This window comes from Pleurodeles waltl, chromosome 10, assembly GCF_031143425.1.
Source record: "Pleurodeles waltl isolate 20211129_DDA chromosome 10, aPleWal1.hap1.20221129, whole genome shotgun sequence".
Lineage (NCBI taxonomy): Eukaryota > Metazoa > Chordata > Amphibia > Caudata > Salamandridae > Pleurodeles > Pleurodeles waltl.
This window is the reverse complement of record NC_090449.1, coordinates 425,685,096-425,703,793: the sequence shown is the minus strand read 5'-3', so window position 1 is coordinate 425,703,793 and position 18,698 is coordinate 425,685,096. Positions and strand designations below refer to the sequence as shown.

Genomic DNA, 18,698 nt, shown 5'->3' with positions numbered 1-18,698 from the left:
CTGTGCCACATAAATTGAACCAGCCTCCTTCTAGCTGCACTAATTCCTTTTTAGCTTGTCCCCAGATCAGGCTGTGTAATCTTGCCTGCAGACTACTGCCATCTTCAGATTGCTGTGTCTCCTCAGAAACTGGAGTTCAGCTCGGTGTCCAGTAATCCCAATATCTCCAGAAGTGTTTGCTTTTGTACTCTTTTACCTCACTACATTGTCAAAACCAGGGAGGGGTCAAGATGGTTCAGATTGTAGCGCCCGATCGGGAGCCTCTGTGTGCGTGTCCTAATCAATTTACTTCAAGCTATGCCTCCCTGCGTTGTTTGTGCAAATTTGGGGGAAACCCCATTCACAAAAGACATTGTGAAAGAAGTGCATCATTTAAAGCCCATTTGTGATTTTCTCAAAGTTCCCTGTTGGGGGGAGTTCCCTGGTGCATTTTTACCACCTGAAAGACGGACTGATGATTGCTGATGATTCCTCCCTACTGCTTGGTGGGATTTCCTGGGGCGGCTGGTGGATGAGGGCTGATTCTACACTGTGCAGCTTTACAAGGGTGTTAGGGTTGCTTTTAATGTAGCTGGTGTTGGTATCATTGCGTTCATTGAGAGACTTGCGCTCTCTGCTGCAAATAATGCCGTCATAGGGTCTGTACTGGTATTTCCTGTACTCTTTCTGCTCCAGTCAGACTTCAGAGTCCTTAGTTCCACCATCAAGCATTCTTTTTGTCATGTGCATTGGCCTTAAAAACAGTGGTACTAGAGAAGAGTAGATTCAAATGTCTGTTGGCCCTCTGATTTTATACCTCTAAGGCAGAGCCATGAAAAACTAAGTAAAGCCAGCCCATGATGGTCTGCATGCACTGCCAAATCAGCTGATTCTGCAGCCCTACTGACGGTCTGATTGGAAAACATCAACTCCTCTTGCAGAACTTTTTGGAAGTCCTCCTTGTCTTCACATGAAAGCTGTCCTTGGAAGCATTAGATAGTCTTCCAGGAAGATCTGGGATACCGCCCAAGTAGGGCACTAGCTGTCTCAACTATTGCAGAGGTGCCACAGAACTTCCTTCAAACTACATCCATTCGTTTACTCTCCTTTTAAGAAGGTATTGCAGGAGATGGAAAGGATTATATTTCTTTGCATCTGAAACTGAAACTGATTCTGGTGGTAGATCTGCACAAAGAAACAAGATTTTTTTTCTGGTGACTTCTGCAATCAGGTTGGAGAAGACTTTGCTGAATACCTTAGCTGGTGTAGCACACTTTTTTTTATTCTTGCAGACTCAATCTGAATATAGGTTAAAATACCCGGATGATGTTGTCTGAATTCAAATATTTCCTTGGTGCCCACTTTCCCAAATTGGACATACTGTTGACTATTGTCTCGATGTCAAACCAACTGCCAGGCATGTGGTGTCTAAACCTACCATCAACATCATGGATCTCAAGGTCAAAAGGGTGCACCTGTATGTATCCATGGGAAGTCTGTGGAAACAGTGGAAGTAACTCTGATAGAGAGAACAACCTCTCTGTCTCTCAGATGTGGCAGATACCAATGTTTGACACCTGTGCTGCTCCACCTGCATGCCATGTAATTGGATCTTCCCCCAGAATGGTTGGGGGTTGGATGAAAGTGACTGCCCCAGCACCAGCATTGCTGTCATTCACATATAGAAGTCACTTCCAATGCTGATATTTACGTCTGATCCAGTATAAATTTCACAATGATTTACACCATGCTTCTCAATATTATTACATTTCAAGGTCTATCAAAGATGTGGGTGAAATAACTCATGTACTTTGTTACTCATCCATCGAAAGCGCATAAATAGGGAAGCGAAAAGAGAACACTATGTATGTGCTTTTTAAGCTATCTAAACCTATGTGGAGATGGAAAATTATGATGTACTCTTTTACTCACCATTAGAGCCAACCACTAATAAAGGCGATGCAGAGGAAAGACTCAGAGAGGTTACAAAGTGTGATATTGGAATCTTCTTTAGAACCTAAGAGAAAATAAAAACAACATGGATTAATATTCAGACTACTAAGCTCCCTACTAAAGTGGACACAAAATCATGTAGTTGGTTCTTTAGCCTTCTGTTTGTGTAGACCAGGACAGTCTTTAACAATTCCCCAAGAGAAATCATGAATACACAATTACATTCAAGACGTACTGGACTCCAGTTTTTATTTCTATACAGCCCCTGACTGTGTTTTATGTAAAGAAGTGTAACAAGGCTGTTCTAGAAGCTGTGGCAAAAGCTAATAAAGGGGAACTCTTATGAAGGAAAGATGAGCCCTTCATGGGTCCTTTTAACATATGTTTTGGAAACCAGAGAGGTGATGCTGACTTGGGGGACACCTGTGTTGCTCCAGAGGACCAGAAACACTGAAGAACACCTCATTTTGTCCCACTAGATTGCACCTAGTGCTAGTGAAAAGCAGTGCCTGAAGAAAGCTTAAAGGAAAAAACAGGTGCCTTCAGTGCGGCAGGCAACACAATTGGTTCACAATAAGTTGCTGGAGAAAGCAAAGGCTAGGGAAGTATTCAATAACTCTGCATATTCAAATTCAATAACCCAAGTCACTAGTAGGTCAAAGTGAAGTTGGGGAAAAATGAGAAAGGAGAGTAGTGCAGCCCACTTTCTTTTTGGCATACTGTGCAATACTTTGAGAATATATTTAGAAGTCCTCCATGACATACATATATTTTAATATTTTGATAGCCCTTATTTGTTACAAGTAAACTAAGTGTTAACATTAAATAGCTAAGGGAAAAGCACTGACTGTTCTGAAGCCCTGCCACAGAGTCTTAAAAATCAGAAGTTACAAATCACAGAACATCTTTAACTCTTTGTTTTCCAATAAAATGGTACTGGTGCAGGTGCTGTAGTGTTGTCACTTGGAGATTTACAAAACTAAAGTATAGATGACTGGATGGCGGAAACTACCTAAGCTCAGGCTCTAATTTCTTGCCACCCAGCTTGACCCTGCATTCCAGTTGTCTCTTAACTTTGTTATATATAGCTGATTTGAGATGAGTAGGAGAGCAGGTCATATGTCTGAAGATGGTAAAGGACGGGAGGAGGGGGAGATATTTAAACTTGGATAAGTGGGTCACCAAGCATCTGCAAGTGCATAGGTCCCACCCCTCTGTCCAAGCTGAGGCTGAGTTAACATAATTACAAGTTCCCTGCCACACTTATCGTGACGTTTTTGCAAAAGTGCCTTCTCCAGGGTGACTAATGGTGCCAGGGGCAGCAAGAAGCACCCAGGACAAGACGGGGACCTATCCACCACCACTGCAGCAGAGCTAAAGGAAGCCTAGCACTCATGCAGCGTGGAACTGGTCTAGGCCCCAGGACAGACCCGTCCACAGCCCACCAGAGGAGACCGCACTGGGCCGTCCCTTTTGGTTCATCCCACTTTGAAAGGGTTTGCGTAGGACATGTCAAAATGTTAGGCACCAAGCTCAGAAAAGGCTGCGCCAGTGGAAAAACAAAGGTCCTGTTCCACTACTAATAAAGATTATCTTGAAAAGGCTGCAGGTGCCTTGATTGTATAAAAATAAGTTACATGCCTTCGGTAACACCTATTCTGGTGGAGACTATCTAGTCGCAGATTACCAACCGTAGAATATTCCTTAGGCATCAGACTGAATCTGGAAACTTTTGATGTGTCGGTATGTGGCATCAATCGTCTCTGCGTGTTGTCGTTGTAAACCCCAGAATGATGAGTGCAGTGCCATTATAGGTGCGGCCCCAATGCCCTGATGTCACTCTCTATTCATGACTTTCCATGCCAGAAACGCAAAGCCAGGAGAAACACTGACCACTGGTATGCCAAGTTAAGGCTCTTAAAAAGGGTAAACCCTTAACATTACAATCCTTTTGTAAAAGAGTAGGATGGGAGGGTCGGTAAGAATAGTGCCTCTAAAAGATAAGAAGTTAAAGAATTTAAATTACATATTCATCTGATCGAGACTTCTAGCAGCAGATTTCTTGCATTAGTTTAGATACCCAAGCAGTACAAACCCTGATGGTGGGGCTACGATACGGATTTGACTAAAAAGTCCTTTAGGACTGAACCGGCAAAGTGACCGTCAAGCCTGACCGGACTGTCCTGACTGTCCAGGCAGTGGTGTTTTGTAAACATGTGCAAGGAAGCCCATGTTGCTGCCTGACAGGTATCCAGGACAGGAAATCGGCGAGATAACGCAGTGGTTGCAGTCTCTGGCAGAATGAGCATGCAAACCCTCTGGGGTTGCTTTTTGGTCAATGCGTAGCAGATTTTGATGCAGAGCACTTTTCATCGAGAGATGGTCTGTTTTTGCAAAAGGGTTGATCGTCCACCCGGAACCCAGGAGTACGATCAAGGTAGAACAACAATGTTCTTTTTGGTCCAGCCGGTGGAGTCTCTCCTCTTCTCTAGATTCCTTTCTTTGGGATTATCCCCAGGCATCAGACTGGATCCAGGTTTTTTTTTTTGTTGGCAGCCCCCCTGCGCGCTGGTAGGTGTTTTCATTCAGCTACGTATAGAATCATCAGCACTAGAAGTACTCGTGCAGTGCCTATTTAGGCGCCTCTCCAGCGAACTGACGTCAGTTTCTTTTCCATGCCAGAAGCACCGAGCCACAAAGCACACTGACCACTGGTGCATGAAACTAGGGCCCTTAAAAGGAAAACACCCTTCACTGGTAATTTGTTAGCAGAGCGGGAAGGATGAGTGGGTCAGTAAGGAATCTGCGGCTTGCTAGAGTCCCTAACAGATAAGGCATTACTGAAGGTAAGCAATTTGTTCTTCCAATAGACTTCTAGCCATAGATTCCTTACCTTGGAATAGATACCCATGCAATACCTCCCTGAATGTGGGACTGCAACACAGATTATACAAGAAAGTCCTGTAAAAGAGAACAAGCAAAATGCCCATCTTGACACACATGATTTTCAAGGCAGTAGTCCTCCGTAAACATGTTCAAGGAAGCCCACGTTGCTGCCTGACAGATGTCCAGGACAGATACTCCATGAGCTAATGCAGTGATTACATTGGCTCTGGTAGAGTGAGCTCACAAACCTTCAGGAGAATGCTTTTGGGCCAATGTGTACCAGATTTTGTTGAAGAGCACTATCCATTGTGAGATGGTCCATTTCAGCACCACTTTTACTTTTTTGTCTCTGATGTACCACCACTAAAAATTCATCATCTACCCGTAACTCTTTTGTGCGGTCAAGGTACAACGGCAACACTCTTTTTGGATCCAGACACTGGAGTTTCTATTTTCCTTTAGAGGGGTGAGGCAGGGCGTAAAAATTAAGCATGGGGGTGACTTACGTACATGAAAGGGAGTGACCACATTCGGTAGGAAGGATGCCCTAGTCCAAAGAACCTAATTGTCTGGGTAGACTATAAGGTACAGCGGTAGAGATGACAAAGCCTATAGCTTACTGACCATGCAGGCAGATGTTATTGCCGCTAGAAAGGCCATTGTTAAAGTGAGGAGCCGGATAGCGAAGTTGAGTATTAGCTTAAAAGGAGGACACAAGCTCAACAGCCCAGGGTACCAGATTATCTGTGCCCAATCCAGAGCCACAAGAACGATTTGGGACAGTTGTTTCTTATCTTCTTGAGAATTCTGGACTGGAGTGGCATTGGCAGAAAGTACAGGAGGCCGGAGCTCTACTCGAGACAAAAAGCATCTCTGAGCGAGAGCTGACTTAAAAACTGAAGTCTACAAAAACTGCTTACATTGCACGTTCTCTGCAGAAGTGAACAGATCCAACCAAGGATCTCCCCGTTTTTGGTAGAGACCTTGGCCATCTCTGCATGGAGACACCATTCGTGATTCGCTAGGTGCCGACGGCTGAGTTTGTCTTCTCTGGCGTTCAGAAAGCCTGTCAGTTGTTGAACCACTAGGGATATGCCCTGGTGTTCCAGGCACAGGTCCATGACCTCACACTGCCCAGTTTGTTGCAATACTACATGACAGTGGTGTTGTGCATGAATACCTGTACAAGGCTTCCCCTGTTTAAAGGAAGAAAGGCTTTCAAAGTCAAATGGATCACCCGAAGCTCGAACAGATTGATGTGGAGCCCGGATTGCACCAAAGACCAGAGCCCTATGATCTCCACCTCTCCTAGGAGGCCACTTTATCCCGGAGTGATGCATCTGTTACTACAGTCAGCTCTTGTTGGGGAAGGGAGAGAGGTCTGCACTGACCCAATCTCAATTTGTTGGGGTCAGTGGCAGACCACTCTCCCTTCCCAAACCAGATCTGCAGGTCTTTAGCAGTTCCCACTGAGATCTGGACCATGTCGGAGAGATTCCTCTGATGTGCGCCCACTTGGACTTCAGGGTGCACTGCAGAGACAATGGGCATGTGTCACTAGCAGCATGTAGGAGGACATGAGGCTCAGCAGCCTCAGAGTCAATCCCTCTGAAATCCAGGATAGAGGCTGAAAAAACTGTATCCTAGCCTGAATATCTTGGACTCGCCTTTTGGGAGGATTAGCCTGAAACTGCACTGTGTCCAGAACAGCTCCCATGAAAGGGAGCATCTGAGAGGGAGTCAAGTGCGACTTTGGCACACTGATAGTGAACACCAGTGAATGAAGAAGGTTTGCCATGTCTCGAGGTAGGAGATGGCTGCTTCGGGTGAGGTGGGGAAGAGTGGAACCCCTAACTTCCAGAGGTGAACAGTTACCACCGCCATCACTTTCCTGAACACCCAAGGAGTGCTGGTAGGCCAAAGGGGAGCACGGCAAACTGAAAGTGCCCTTGGCCTACCCTCAGCCTCAGCTAATGCATGTGGGTAGGCAGCAATACCATCCAGTCTCCTAGGTCGAGGACAGATAGCAATTGCGCAAACATCTTAAATTACTCCTTTTTCAGGAAGAGATTGAGAAGGCAGAAGTCTAGAATAGGATGAAGGCCTCCATCCTTCTTGGGCACCAGAAAGTATCAGGAATAGCAACCACAAACTCCTTCTGATGCCGGCACCCCCTCTATAGCACCCTTGAACAAAAGAGTAAAGACTTCCTGACAAAGCAAGGAGAGGTGGCCCTCCATCAGCTTGTCATAAGTAGGTGGCATGGATGGGGGGGGGGGGGGCCAAAGGGCAGGGAGTAGCCCCTTTGGATGATCTGTAAAACCCGACAGTCAGAAGTTATTGACCTCCAGTGGGGCAGATGATGGGGGTACCCTGCTCCTCAGTGGATGCCCATGATGGTCAGGAGGGCTAACGAAAGGGGTTTGGAGGCGCAGGCTGCTGGTGGGGGTGGTAGCCTGGCCCAACTTCTGGCTACCTGTCCAACATGGTCTGTGGGGACCACGTCCTCAGCCACAGAAAGATTGTGAAATGTGCTGGCTGTGTAGAGACGTAGTTGAAAGCCCCTTACCTAGCCCCAAAGGAGACAGAAGGTAGACTTGGGTTGGCGAGGGGCCATGGAAAGGCCTAAGGACCTGGACGCAGCCATGCTGCCTTTGAAGCACTCCAGAGCCGAGTCTGCCTTCTCTATGGACAAATGAGAGCCATCAAAGGGTATGCCCATGAGTGAAGCCTGTACAACCCCTGAATACAGGTCCGTCACTGACATTTGCAAGTGACAGGCGCCGCATGCTTTAAAACCTGTCTTTCTGGTGGACATCCTGCACACCAGGAAACAAAGTCTCAAAAACTCTTCAACAAAAGGCCAAAAAAAGTCTGACCAAAAGTAACAGGGCGTATCCCTTCTTCCAATCTGCACTGACTGGCATGGAAAGAAAAGAACTGACAGCAGCATGCTGGGGCGGAGCTTGTATAGGCACTGCACAAATCACTTCTGGTGCCAACGACGCCATGTGGTGCTGAATGATGCCACCTACAGGTGCATAGGGGTGCTGCTCACCAAATATTTCTGGATCTAGTCTGATGCCTGGGGAATATTCTAAAGTAACCTTCTGCTTGTAGTATCTGTCAAATACATAGTATATTCAAGAAAACATTTAATAACAACAGGTCTCTTGGGGAAAGTTGAAGAGCTCTGGAATGCAGTGAAGGCATGGAAAAAAGGGAACTGATGTCATTATACCAGTGGGTGCACTTTATGACTTTAGTTGTATCAGGCTGTGCTGCGTGCGGAGCCATGTTCAAGAGGCCCCCTCTCCTCCCCTCCACCCCCACAACCAGTGTAGGAGAGCTACGGAAAACTTTCCTGTCCAAGTTGGTGCACAGTATATTCAAAAGGTGAGGAATTTGTATGCAGATGTATCCATCAGAAACATAAGCACTTGACAGTCAAGAAATAACAGCCACACTTGTACATGAATAAACAATGTAAGGAAAGAAGCGGATGGGCCTCATCTGGCTAGCATCCTTCCTGAATCAAATGAAAAGCAGTATAAGCTATCCCAGGAAAAGACTGTCACCTGCATGAACATTTCCCTCCAAGAGGTGGCAATGGATGACCCTGCAGGTCTGTATGGGGTCTTAAAGTTTTTTTGACAAACCCTCTCCTGCCACCATTGGTGGCATGCTTCATCATTGGGTCATCACATTCGCCCAAATGTTATGTACGGGGGTAAACAGGCTGTCTGTCTGGGAAACATTATGTGCTTCGACAGGGGTGATGGAATCAGTGTAATTACAAATTCCTTGCTAAAGATTCCAATGTTAGTAGTTTATTCATGGTTCCCTGAGGGATACTAAAAACAAGAGATGGCGGGATAATTGGGTTAATTATAGTGCTTCTGTCCCTATGATCAACATGTTTCAGCTGTCTAGGGTCCCAACCAGGGGAAGAAGCTTTTCTTCAGGGTCATGATCCCGGTTGTGCATTCAACTCTTATACATACGTGCAATGATGTATACAATATATTTGTGCCTAATGCAAATAATACCTGCAGTGGAAGTAAAATGCTCTGCTTCTTTCTGGGTTCCTTAATTACGGTTATTTAGTGCCTAACGGGCTGAAACACTTGGTGCTTCATGTACTCACACAGTTGTCAAAGGGTTGCACCAGCAATTCTGCCTAAAAGTGGAACCAAGAAAGAAGCAGTCTTTTACTGCTACAGACAGTATTATGTGCACTGGCCATGAATATATTGTATGTGAGTGCCCGTAAAAGGAGGGGGAAGCTGGAATACATCCTTGCATGTGTCCCATCAAACACGTTGTTGAATAACTTCCCTGAATTTCTGGGGAGTCCATCTCTAATGATTCTTATCTGGGTGGGAGCATAGTTGATCCCCTGCATGCCCTCCTTGTCTCAGTTTAAGCACAATTACTAGCCTTGTGTCACTAGCTCCCTTGAATCCTGGAGGAAGATCTCCCTTGCAGGTTCACCTTGCATCTGCCATATTGAGAGGTAACTAGCCATTTGGCTTGATCAAGGTAAAGGTCAGTCTCTATGAATGGCCAATCCATTGGTGCTCACGCACTTTCTTTTCAGCCAGTGCCAGGCTTCTTTTAAACTCTTCAAGGCTTAGAATGAACAGAAAACCAGGAAGGAAACACACAAGATGAGTGATGCTCGTGTAAGGAGAATCTACTTGTTAGCCAAACTGCCCACACCTCCAAGAAGACCGCTTTAGAACAAGGATTGCTATGGTAGTATGAAAAGTATTAATTTTCAGTAAGTTGATAAGCATGCCATTAACACAGGCACCACCATAAGCATCAAACCCTGGGAGACACTCTCAAAGGAAAACATAGTCATACAGATGTAAACTCACAACAACTTATTGATCTTTTCATAGCTGTCACCCCAACTGACTTGTGCTGTGGCGCACACTTCTATGCTAGTCTAGAAGCAGCACACCTAGATAAGCCAAAGCAATTCAGACTCGCTATCTCACTACAAAACTTTGTGCAATCTCAGACAATGCATGCCTGCCAAAGATAGCTTATTTTGTACCAGCACAAAGTATTGAGACAGTGCACAGCTCATCTGAATTAAGTGGTCATCTGTTATACTACTGGGTACCTCACAAAACTTGGTCAATTCATTTTGAATTCCCACAAAGCTGAATTAATTCCAGTGCTGGGCTTTAAGATGTTCTTGCAATCCTTTAAAAAGAAAATATTGGGGGGTATGTCTAAGAAAGCAGCCGAGTAGGAGCTCCACCACACAGTTCCACAGACCAGGGCCGTCAACCTGCGATCCCCACTGTCATCCATCCCCTGAAACGGGATTCCCCTGGAATAGTGGGGAGGAGACCTCCAAATACCAGACCCCACCAGCCAACAAGACTGTCATCCCCAGGTGGCGAATGTGCCTCGGACAGCACAGCAGAGCTACGCACTGGAGCTGGAGACGATGCTGGCACAACGGATGTATTACACTGGCCTTTGCCCAGCCTCTAGGAACCTGCGGTAACCACAGAATGGGACAGCCTGCACTGGACCCCCCTGGGGGACCCAGAGAGGGAGAGCCTGGCGTGGGGAGGAAATCAAGGCCACCACATATCGTTGCGACCTTACTGTTGCCGTGTGGGCAGATGGAGGGGCTGGTGTGAGAGGACCAGTAGAAGATCAGTAGAGAGCATGGACGAACCCGGCACTATGGCAGTAAGAAACTGAGGAGAGTGCTCCCACCCTTGACCACCAGTTGTGAAGGTGGGGTTTGAGAGGCCTACCCGAACCTCCCCCAAGCAACCACAGCTTTGAGATCAGTGAAAACATGAGACACTATGGCAGTAAGAAGCTGAGGTTGCACAGAGATGAGTGTTCCTATCCATGCCCACCAGTTGTGTGTGTGTGTGTTTGTGGGGGGGGAATAGAAAGGCCTACCCGAACCTCCTTTCCCCAAGCAACCACAGCTTAAAGATCAGTGAATCTATGAGACACAATGGGTCCCTGAGATGGCAGACGCAGAAGCTCCACGCCAACACCAGCCTGCTCACTTAAGGAGGCTGTAAACCCCACCACTGAATGCCTATGAGAGACTTGTAGAAGGGGCTGTGTGAGCTGTTCGCTTCCTAACCCCCCATGAGGGGACCCATGGTAGCCCACAGTGGGAAAAAAGACCCCACACTAGGACATGCTCTCCAAAGCCTCTGTCTAAAAAGCAAACCTCCATTCAAGCTCAGGGGTGAAGGAAGAGACACCACAGTTGACAGTTTTGCAACACACAGAACAAGACTACCCTGAAGCACCCCTTACACGCTTCTTCATGGACAGCCTTGTTCACACTCTGCAAGCCGACTTTGTTACCCTGAGGGAGGAGGTAGCAGCTGAATTTAAAGAAATCAAACGTGAAGTGGCAGGCATCAGCCAACGGATGGCGGCGTTGGAAGACTATGGCTATGCCAGAGAGGAGGAACAGGACACCCACAGGTTCACTCTCCTGAACCTGCAGAAACAAAACCTTGAACATTGAAGAACACATACTAGCTGCACAGTAGAAGAGGCTCGTTCAATACTGTGTCTGAACCCTCCATGCAAAGGGGCGGGCCCATCCCCTATCTCCTCTATATCGCCCCCACATAGGAGTCTTAAGCTGCACTACAGGCGAGCCAACAAAGTGAGGGCCCCCAAACCCATTGCTACAGAAAGTTGCTGGGAATACACTGAGTTTCTGCAACACATACATCAAGAGACACCCTAGGACAAGGAACACTGAACCTGATGCCCGTAGTGATGCAGTATTGGTAATGGGCTAGCTCTCTCCAGGGGGCCAAGACTTACCTGGACCCGGACTGCCGAATCTTGCTATGTATTTTTCCTCCAGCCCCTGCGGAGTACTCAATACTCCGACCACTAACACAGACCCCACCACGATGGATGAATGATTCCTGTCCTTGTGAACACCCTAGTTACTTGTTTTCACCTTGGTAAATAATTCCTCCCCCTCCCTAGGGACCTCTTTGTTTATCATCTTCAATTCATTAGGCTGGTTTTAAACCCTACTCTTTCACTTCCCAAGCTGCTGGGTTCTACTGCTAATACCTAAGAGACTCCTCTGGGTGACTATGATCAAAATAGTGACCCTCAATGTTCGAGGGTTGCATGCGTCAGCAAAGCATCTAGCAATGCTAGCCATGATTGAAGGCTCATAATGTGACTATGCCCTATTGCAGGAAACTCACTTGCTTAAGGAAGACTCGAGGAGACTGCACTCCAAATGGTTCCCATGCCAATATCTATCCTCCAGGCTCAGTAAATCCTCACCTCCTCCAAGAAAGACCTCTTTGTGGAGGGAGGTTTAATTCTGGTGCAACTCGATTACTTTCTTGCATCCCCACTGATAATGGCCGCAATCACACAGACAGAGGTTGGTGCTGCGGCACTGTTGGCCCACGTAACAATTATAGTCTCCTTTTAAGACCCCCAAACCAGCATGGCCTTTCTACAGTGGAGGCTAAACAACAAACTCCTCACGTTCAACTCCGGCCAAAAAGAGATCCGATATGGCATACAGCAATATCACCAAACCAACAAAGCCTGTGAAGTGCCATCCCCGCTCTTCTGAGATGCCCTCAAGACAGTGATTAGAAGATGTTTTATAACCCTATCAGCTCAACAAAACAAGGAAAGGAAAATGAAGAGGGCGACTCTGGAGGAACAGATAGCAACCCTGGAAGAACAACAAAAGTGAAGAGGGGAACATAGGATCTGCAGGAAACTGACACTGACCAAGTACAACTCAGGGCACTGGATATCGATAGTGCCAACTAGGCACTACTGCGCACCTATCAAAAGTTTCCCACTTGAGGCATTAAGGTTGGGCGTATCCTGGTATGTAACCCTAGAGCTAGGGTTCAGGCAACCAGGATAACAGAGATACGTCTGAGGACGGGCACTGCAGGAAAATGAATGGGCAAAATAGCAGCAGCTTTTGAACGATATTACTCCACTCTGTATGTGCAGTGGAGGCAGACTCTGCCCAGGCATATGACTATCTATCTGGCATCAACTTTACTACTCTCCCAAACTCAGTGGCTGATACGTTAGAGACTGGAATCAAGGCTAGCAAAGTGTTAGCTGCCATTGCACACCTCCAACCACGTAAGGCCCGCGGTTCCACGGGTTCTCATTTGAGTGCTACAAAGTCTTTGGTGAACAACTGTCGCCCCCTAATACTCATCCAGGTATACAACTCTATGGGGGACCCCGAAACGCTCTCAGCTACGATGTAGGAGGCAGTCATAGCCGCCATCCCTAAGCCGGGGAAAGACCCGAGCCAGTGTTCCTCATACCGACCCATCTCTCTCCTCAACGGTAAAACCAAACTCTTTACTGGCATATTGGCTGTCCACATATGCAAGCCCTCATTGACCCTGACAAGACAGGATCCATATCAGAATGGACCTGCAGTGATAAAATGAAACATCTGTCACATTTGACAAGGCATCAGGTATTCACACACCCACAATCCTGTTGTCTATCGACATGGAGAAGACATATGATCAAGTCCACTGGCCCTTTTTATTTCAAGTTCTGGACAGACTGGCTGTAGGACCCCGCTATAAGCAATAAATAAAGAACAGCTGAAGAGGCTGGCCTGGTTTGTAGTGGGTACCTAAGGTACTTATACCAGGTCCATTTATCCCTTATATGTAGGCAGTGTTCTGGCAGCTTAGGCTGTCTAGAGGTAGCTGTAGCAGAGCAGCTTAGGCTGAACTGGGAGACATTCAAAGCTCCTGCAATACCACTATCGTCACACAGTACTTGCACACAATAAAAGACAATACTCAGTGTTACCAAAAATAAAGGTACTCTATTTTAGTGACACACTGCCAAAAATATCTTAGGGGCAATACTCCTTCTGGAGATAAGTATTATACACAATATATACACTAGTAACCAAAAATCAGGTAAGTAAACAGTGATAGAATGGTGCAAACAGTAGAAAATACAATAGATTGCAATGGGCCTAGGGACAACACAAACCATGTACTAAAATAATAGAAGGTGAATGTCGAATTCCCCCCTAGGCAAGTGTAGTGTGTAGAGGGGCGCTGGGAGTGTAGAAAATCACCAAAGATAAGTAAAGCACCCTACCCCAGAGCCCAGGAAAGCAGGAGTAAAGTACAGCAAGTTTCCTCAGGACACACTACAAGTCGTAATGAAGGATTTTGCAAGAACCAAGCAAGACTGCAAGCAACAAACAATGGATTCCTGGATCTGAAGACCTGTGGAGGGAGGAGACCAAGTCCAGAAGTCGAAGAAGAGTCCAGGAAGGACAGGAGCACCTGCCAACCTAGAAGAAGGTGCAAAAGTGGATTCTCTGGTCAGAAGAAAAGTACAGAAAAGCACCAAAGAAGATGGCTGCAGGTTCCTGCGTGGTGCAGGAGATGTCCAACATCGAGTTGTTGGATGCAGACTGTTTGCGTCGCTGGATTCTGCCAGCAAGCCTTGGTTCAAGCAAGTATGTGGTTTGAGTCAAAGAGGAGCTGCCTGGACCCAGGCGGGACCTGGCGGTCTCAACTAGGACTGGGGAGACAGAGGGGGCTCTTTCAGTAAAAACACAGAGAGCCCTCAGAAGACCAGGCAGCACCCACGGGAGTCCCAGAACACGGGGACAAAGAAGATGCAAAGTGCAGTTGGGGCAGCACTACACTAGAAAGTCCCACGCCACAGGAGAACAACTCAGGGAGCTGTGCATCACAGAATGGAGTGCTGGGGACCTGGTCTACGCTGTGCTTGAAGAACTTCTGGAAGAAGTGCACAGAAGCCCAAGGAGCTGCAGATGACGCAGTGCACAGGGGTACTTTCGCAGCACGGGGAGACAAGCTCTTACCTCCACCAAATTTGGACAGTCTGGGTCACTTCGATCCACCACCTGTGTTCCAGGGAGCACGCTCCTCATCAGGAGAGGAGACCCAGAGTACCGGATGGCGTCACAGAAGTGTGCCTGCAGAACCACAGGAGATTCCTTCGGTTCTTCTGGTGCAGGGTGAAGACAGGCAGTCCTCAGAGCGTGCATACCTTGGAAACTGTTGCAAATGCTGGCTGAAGCTGATGTTGCAGGTCACAGGAGTTGTCCTGGAAACTTTGTTGCATTTACAGTGGTTCCTGGAGCAGTCTGTGGTTGATCCGATGGTCAGGAGTTGAAGAGGAGGATGCAGAGGAGTCCTGGAGAAAACCTGCAAACCGAATCTGAGGAACCACCCAGAGGAGAGACCCTAAATAGCTCTGAGTGGGGGATTGGCTACCTACCCCCTATCAGGAGGGGTCTCTGACGTCACCTGCTGGCACTGGCCACTCGGAGGTCTCCAGAGGGTCCCCAAACCTTGGAATCCAAGATGGCCAACGCCAGGGACACTCTGGAGGAGCTCTGGGCACGATCCCTGGGATGGTGACGGACAGGGGAGTGGTCACCCCTTTCCTTTGTCCAGTTTCCTGCCAGAGCAGGGGCTGGGGGTGGGGGTCCCTGAACCGGTGTAGACTGGGTTATGCAAGGAGGGCACCGTTTGTGCCCTTCAAAGCATTTCCAGAGGCTCTGGTAGGCTACTCCTCCCATGCCTGTAACACCTATTTCCAATGGGAGAGGGGGTAACACCCCTCTCCAAAAGGAACTGCATTGTTCTGCCTTGCTGGGATTGAGCTGCTCAATCCCCAGGAGGGCAGAAACCTGTCTGTGAGGTCGCAGCAGCTGGGGCTGCAGTGGAAACCTCAGAGCTGGTTTTGCAGTACTGGGGGTCCATGGTGGAGCCCCCAGGGTGCATGGGATTGGTCACCCCCAATACCAGATTTGGATTGGGGATCAATTCCATGATCTTTGACACCTCACATGGCCCTATTCGGAGTTACCATTGTGAAGCTACATAAATGTATTGACATATATGTAGTGCATGCTTATAATGGTGCCCCTGCACTCATGAAGTCCGGGAAATTGGCCCTGGACATCGTGGGGGCACCTTTGCTAGTGCATGGGTGACCTCACACACAGTAACTTTGCACCTAGCCTTCAGTAAATGAAGGTTAGACATATAGGTGACTTATAAGTTACTTAGTGCAGTGAAAAATGGCTGTGAAATAGTGTGTGCACTATTTCACTCAGGCTAAGTGGCTGTCGTGAAGAAAGGTTTGTATGAGCTCCTTATGGGTGGCGAAAGAAATGCTGCAGCCCAAAAGGATCTCCTGGAACCCCAATGCCCTGGGTACCTAGGTACCATATACTAGGGACTTATAAGGGGAGTCCAGTGTGCCAATTGGAATATGGAGTCACTAAAGTGTAGTGACAGATTTGGTGAGTAGAGAGAGCATAAGCACTGGAGTTCTGGTTAGCAGAACTTCAGTGACACAGTTAAGCATACTGACAACACACGTAGGCCACAAACAATGAGCACTGGGGTCCGGGCTAGCAGGATCCCAGTGAGACAGTAAAAAAACATTGACAAACACTCACAAACAGGCTAAAAATGGGGGTAACAATGCTAGAAAGAGGCTACTTTCTCACAACAGCTACTACCAACCCTCAGCCCTGGTCAATGATACCATCTCCAACAACTTTATTTTCCACCGAAGAACACAGCAAGGTTGCCACCTCTTCTCTATCTTTTACATGGAGCCTCTGGCCGAACAGATTCGGCCCCAACACCATATCAGTGGCATCCCGATTGGAAGGACAGGAAGACAAACTCACAATGTATGTGGATGATGTTATGGTGACCCTAACAATGCCTTGAGTGTCAATTGCTGCTCTCCTGAGGGAGTTAGAGGCGTTCGGACAGGTGTCAGGCTTCAAGATCAACTTCCAAAAATCCCAGATCCTGAATCTCTCCACCCCACTAGAAAACAGGATGTATCTGGATCAATGTATCTCCTACCATGGACCAAGCACTGGGTCCACTACCTGGGCCTTAAAATCTGCCCCTCATTAGTCAAAACTAATGAAGAATTAATCAGACCTCCTCGCCGTGGTCCGGACAGACCTTATGGTCCAGTGGCCTTTCGTAATTGGGGAAAACAGCAACGGTCAAAATTAAATTTTTGCCACAAAAACTATATATGATGCAGATGCTGCCACTACAGCCACCTACCAATGCCCTAGACCATGGATACTCAAAGTACGGTCCGCGGGCCTCATGCGGCCCCTGTGACCTTTACATGCGGCCCTTCAAGCAACAGGAGCACTGGGCAGCTGTTTGCTCGACTCTGCACTAACAATAAATATATGAAATACACGCACAATCATTTATTTCAAGCTCAATTGGTGTTAAAGAAAGGAAGTAACTAGGGACTCCTGCACTTAACTTTAGAAACGCCTTCATTTTTAAAGACATCTTGCAACACAAGTGTAAAACTAAGACAGCCTCTTCAAAATTAAAAAAGTGTATTTAGTTAACATGCAGAACCTTTTCGCCTTAGTACAATTTATTTTATCAGTGCATTGAGATGTATCCATTTAAAAGTGATAGTTTTCAAACATCAATTTGGAAACATTAATTATTTCCCTTACCCTGAGAACACCACCAATAGTAAATTAAAGAGACAAGTCACTTGGTGTGTGCGCTTTATGGGTGGCCCGGGTTCCTATCATACATGAACAACATTACACTTTAATAAATCAAACATAGAAGCAGGTTTTGTGCAGCGCACACCATGAATCATGTATTTCGAGGTCATCTTAAATGTGATAATGCAGAAAAAGGAGGGAAAGTGAGACTAAACAATTGCCTAGGATCACACAATTTGGAAAAGTGGGTAAGCCGGGATTAGTTCCAGGTTTTCTGGTTTCCCATTGTTTATTTCAGCCACTAGATGTATATAATTTGCTTCTCCTACACCTACCTTACCACCAAACCCCCCAGCAACCCCACTCGACCGCCACTGCCCTGGCATCAATGCGGCCCCCATGCACGTCACAGACTAAACTTTTTGGCCCCTGGGAAAATGTTTGCAAGTACCCATGCCCTAGACAAACGACAACACCCAACAGAATGCTTCATTTAGGAAGGCAAGCAGCCATGGATGGTGATAAAAAGAATATTCCTTGCAATGACAGGAGGGGTCCTTGGCATACCGCACCTACATAGTTACTACAATGCCCCAAAGCTGAGATATATGGTGGAGCGGTCAACAGCCCTCATACAGAAGCACTGGTGCTTCATAGATCAAGCAGTAGCTGGGACCCATATTTGGAAAATGGCACGGCTCCCTAAAAAGCACCGACCTCAGGGAGTGTACATATCACCAGCGGTGAGAGCAATGGTGGACGCCTGGAATTCAGTTATCAACAAAAAGTGACTCTCCTCTTATCAGTCTCCACTCATACCGACTCTGGGTAATCCGGCCTTCCCATTTGCACAAAGGGATAGTGAATACAAGGCATGGCAAGAAGAGAACTGTAAGTGGCTGGGCGATCTATTTAACCATGCGGGTCTCCAGTCATTTGCCCAACTGCAATGCCCTTATGGCCTTGCAGACCTCAAGGAATGGAGATACTAAACCATCATACACTGGACCACTGACCCCAGCATATGTCTTCATGCTAGTAGATGGTTGACGATCTCTGAGAAATGGATCATCACACAATCAGATGAGAAGAAGCTACTGTCCGACATCTACGGCTTTCTAAATACGGCCCCTTCCCGATGAAGTCGCTGGTGCTAAAGCAATGGGAATCTGAGATGGACAGCTCCTTCACTGACAAAGAATGGTCGGATATCATCGGGCAAGCCCATACTTCCGCTATCAGCAGGACTGGCAGAGACTCTACTCAAGATCACTCATTGTTGGTATTGCACTCTCGCCTGGTGGCACAGTGGAGGGGAGGTGCCTCT

General features: G+C 47.1%; 1 protein-coding gene across 3 annotated transcripts in view; it reads right to left on the bottom strand.

Moving 5' to 3' along the window:
* Positions 1 to 18,698, bottom strand: part of WDR90 (WD repeat domain 90) — a 1,338,149-nt gene that overhangs the window by 102,771 nt on the left and 1,216,680 nt on the right. For all 3 annotated transcript variants that reach the window (XM_069210679.1, XM_069210680.1, XM_069210681.1), the window contains one exon: positions 1,912 to 1,996. In XM_069210679.1, coding sequence (XP_069066780.1) covers positions 1,912 to 1,996 — 85 coding nt within the window. The remainder of the gene's footprint in view (positions 1 to 1,911; positions 1,997 to 18,698) is intronic.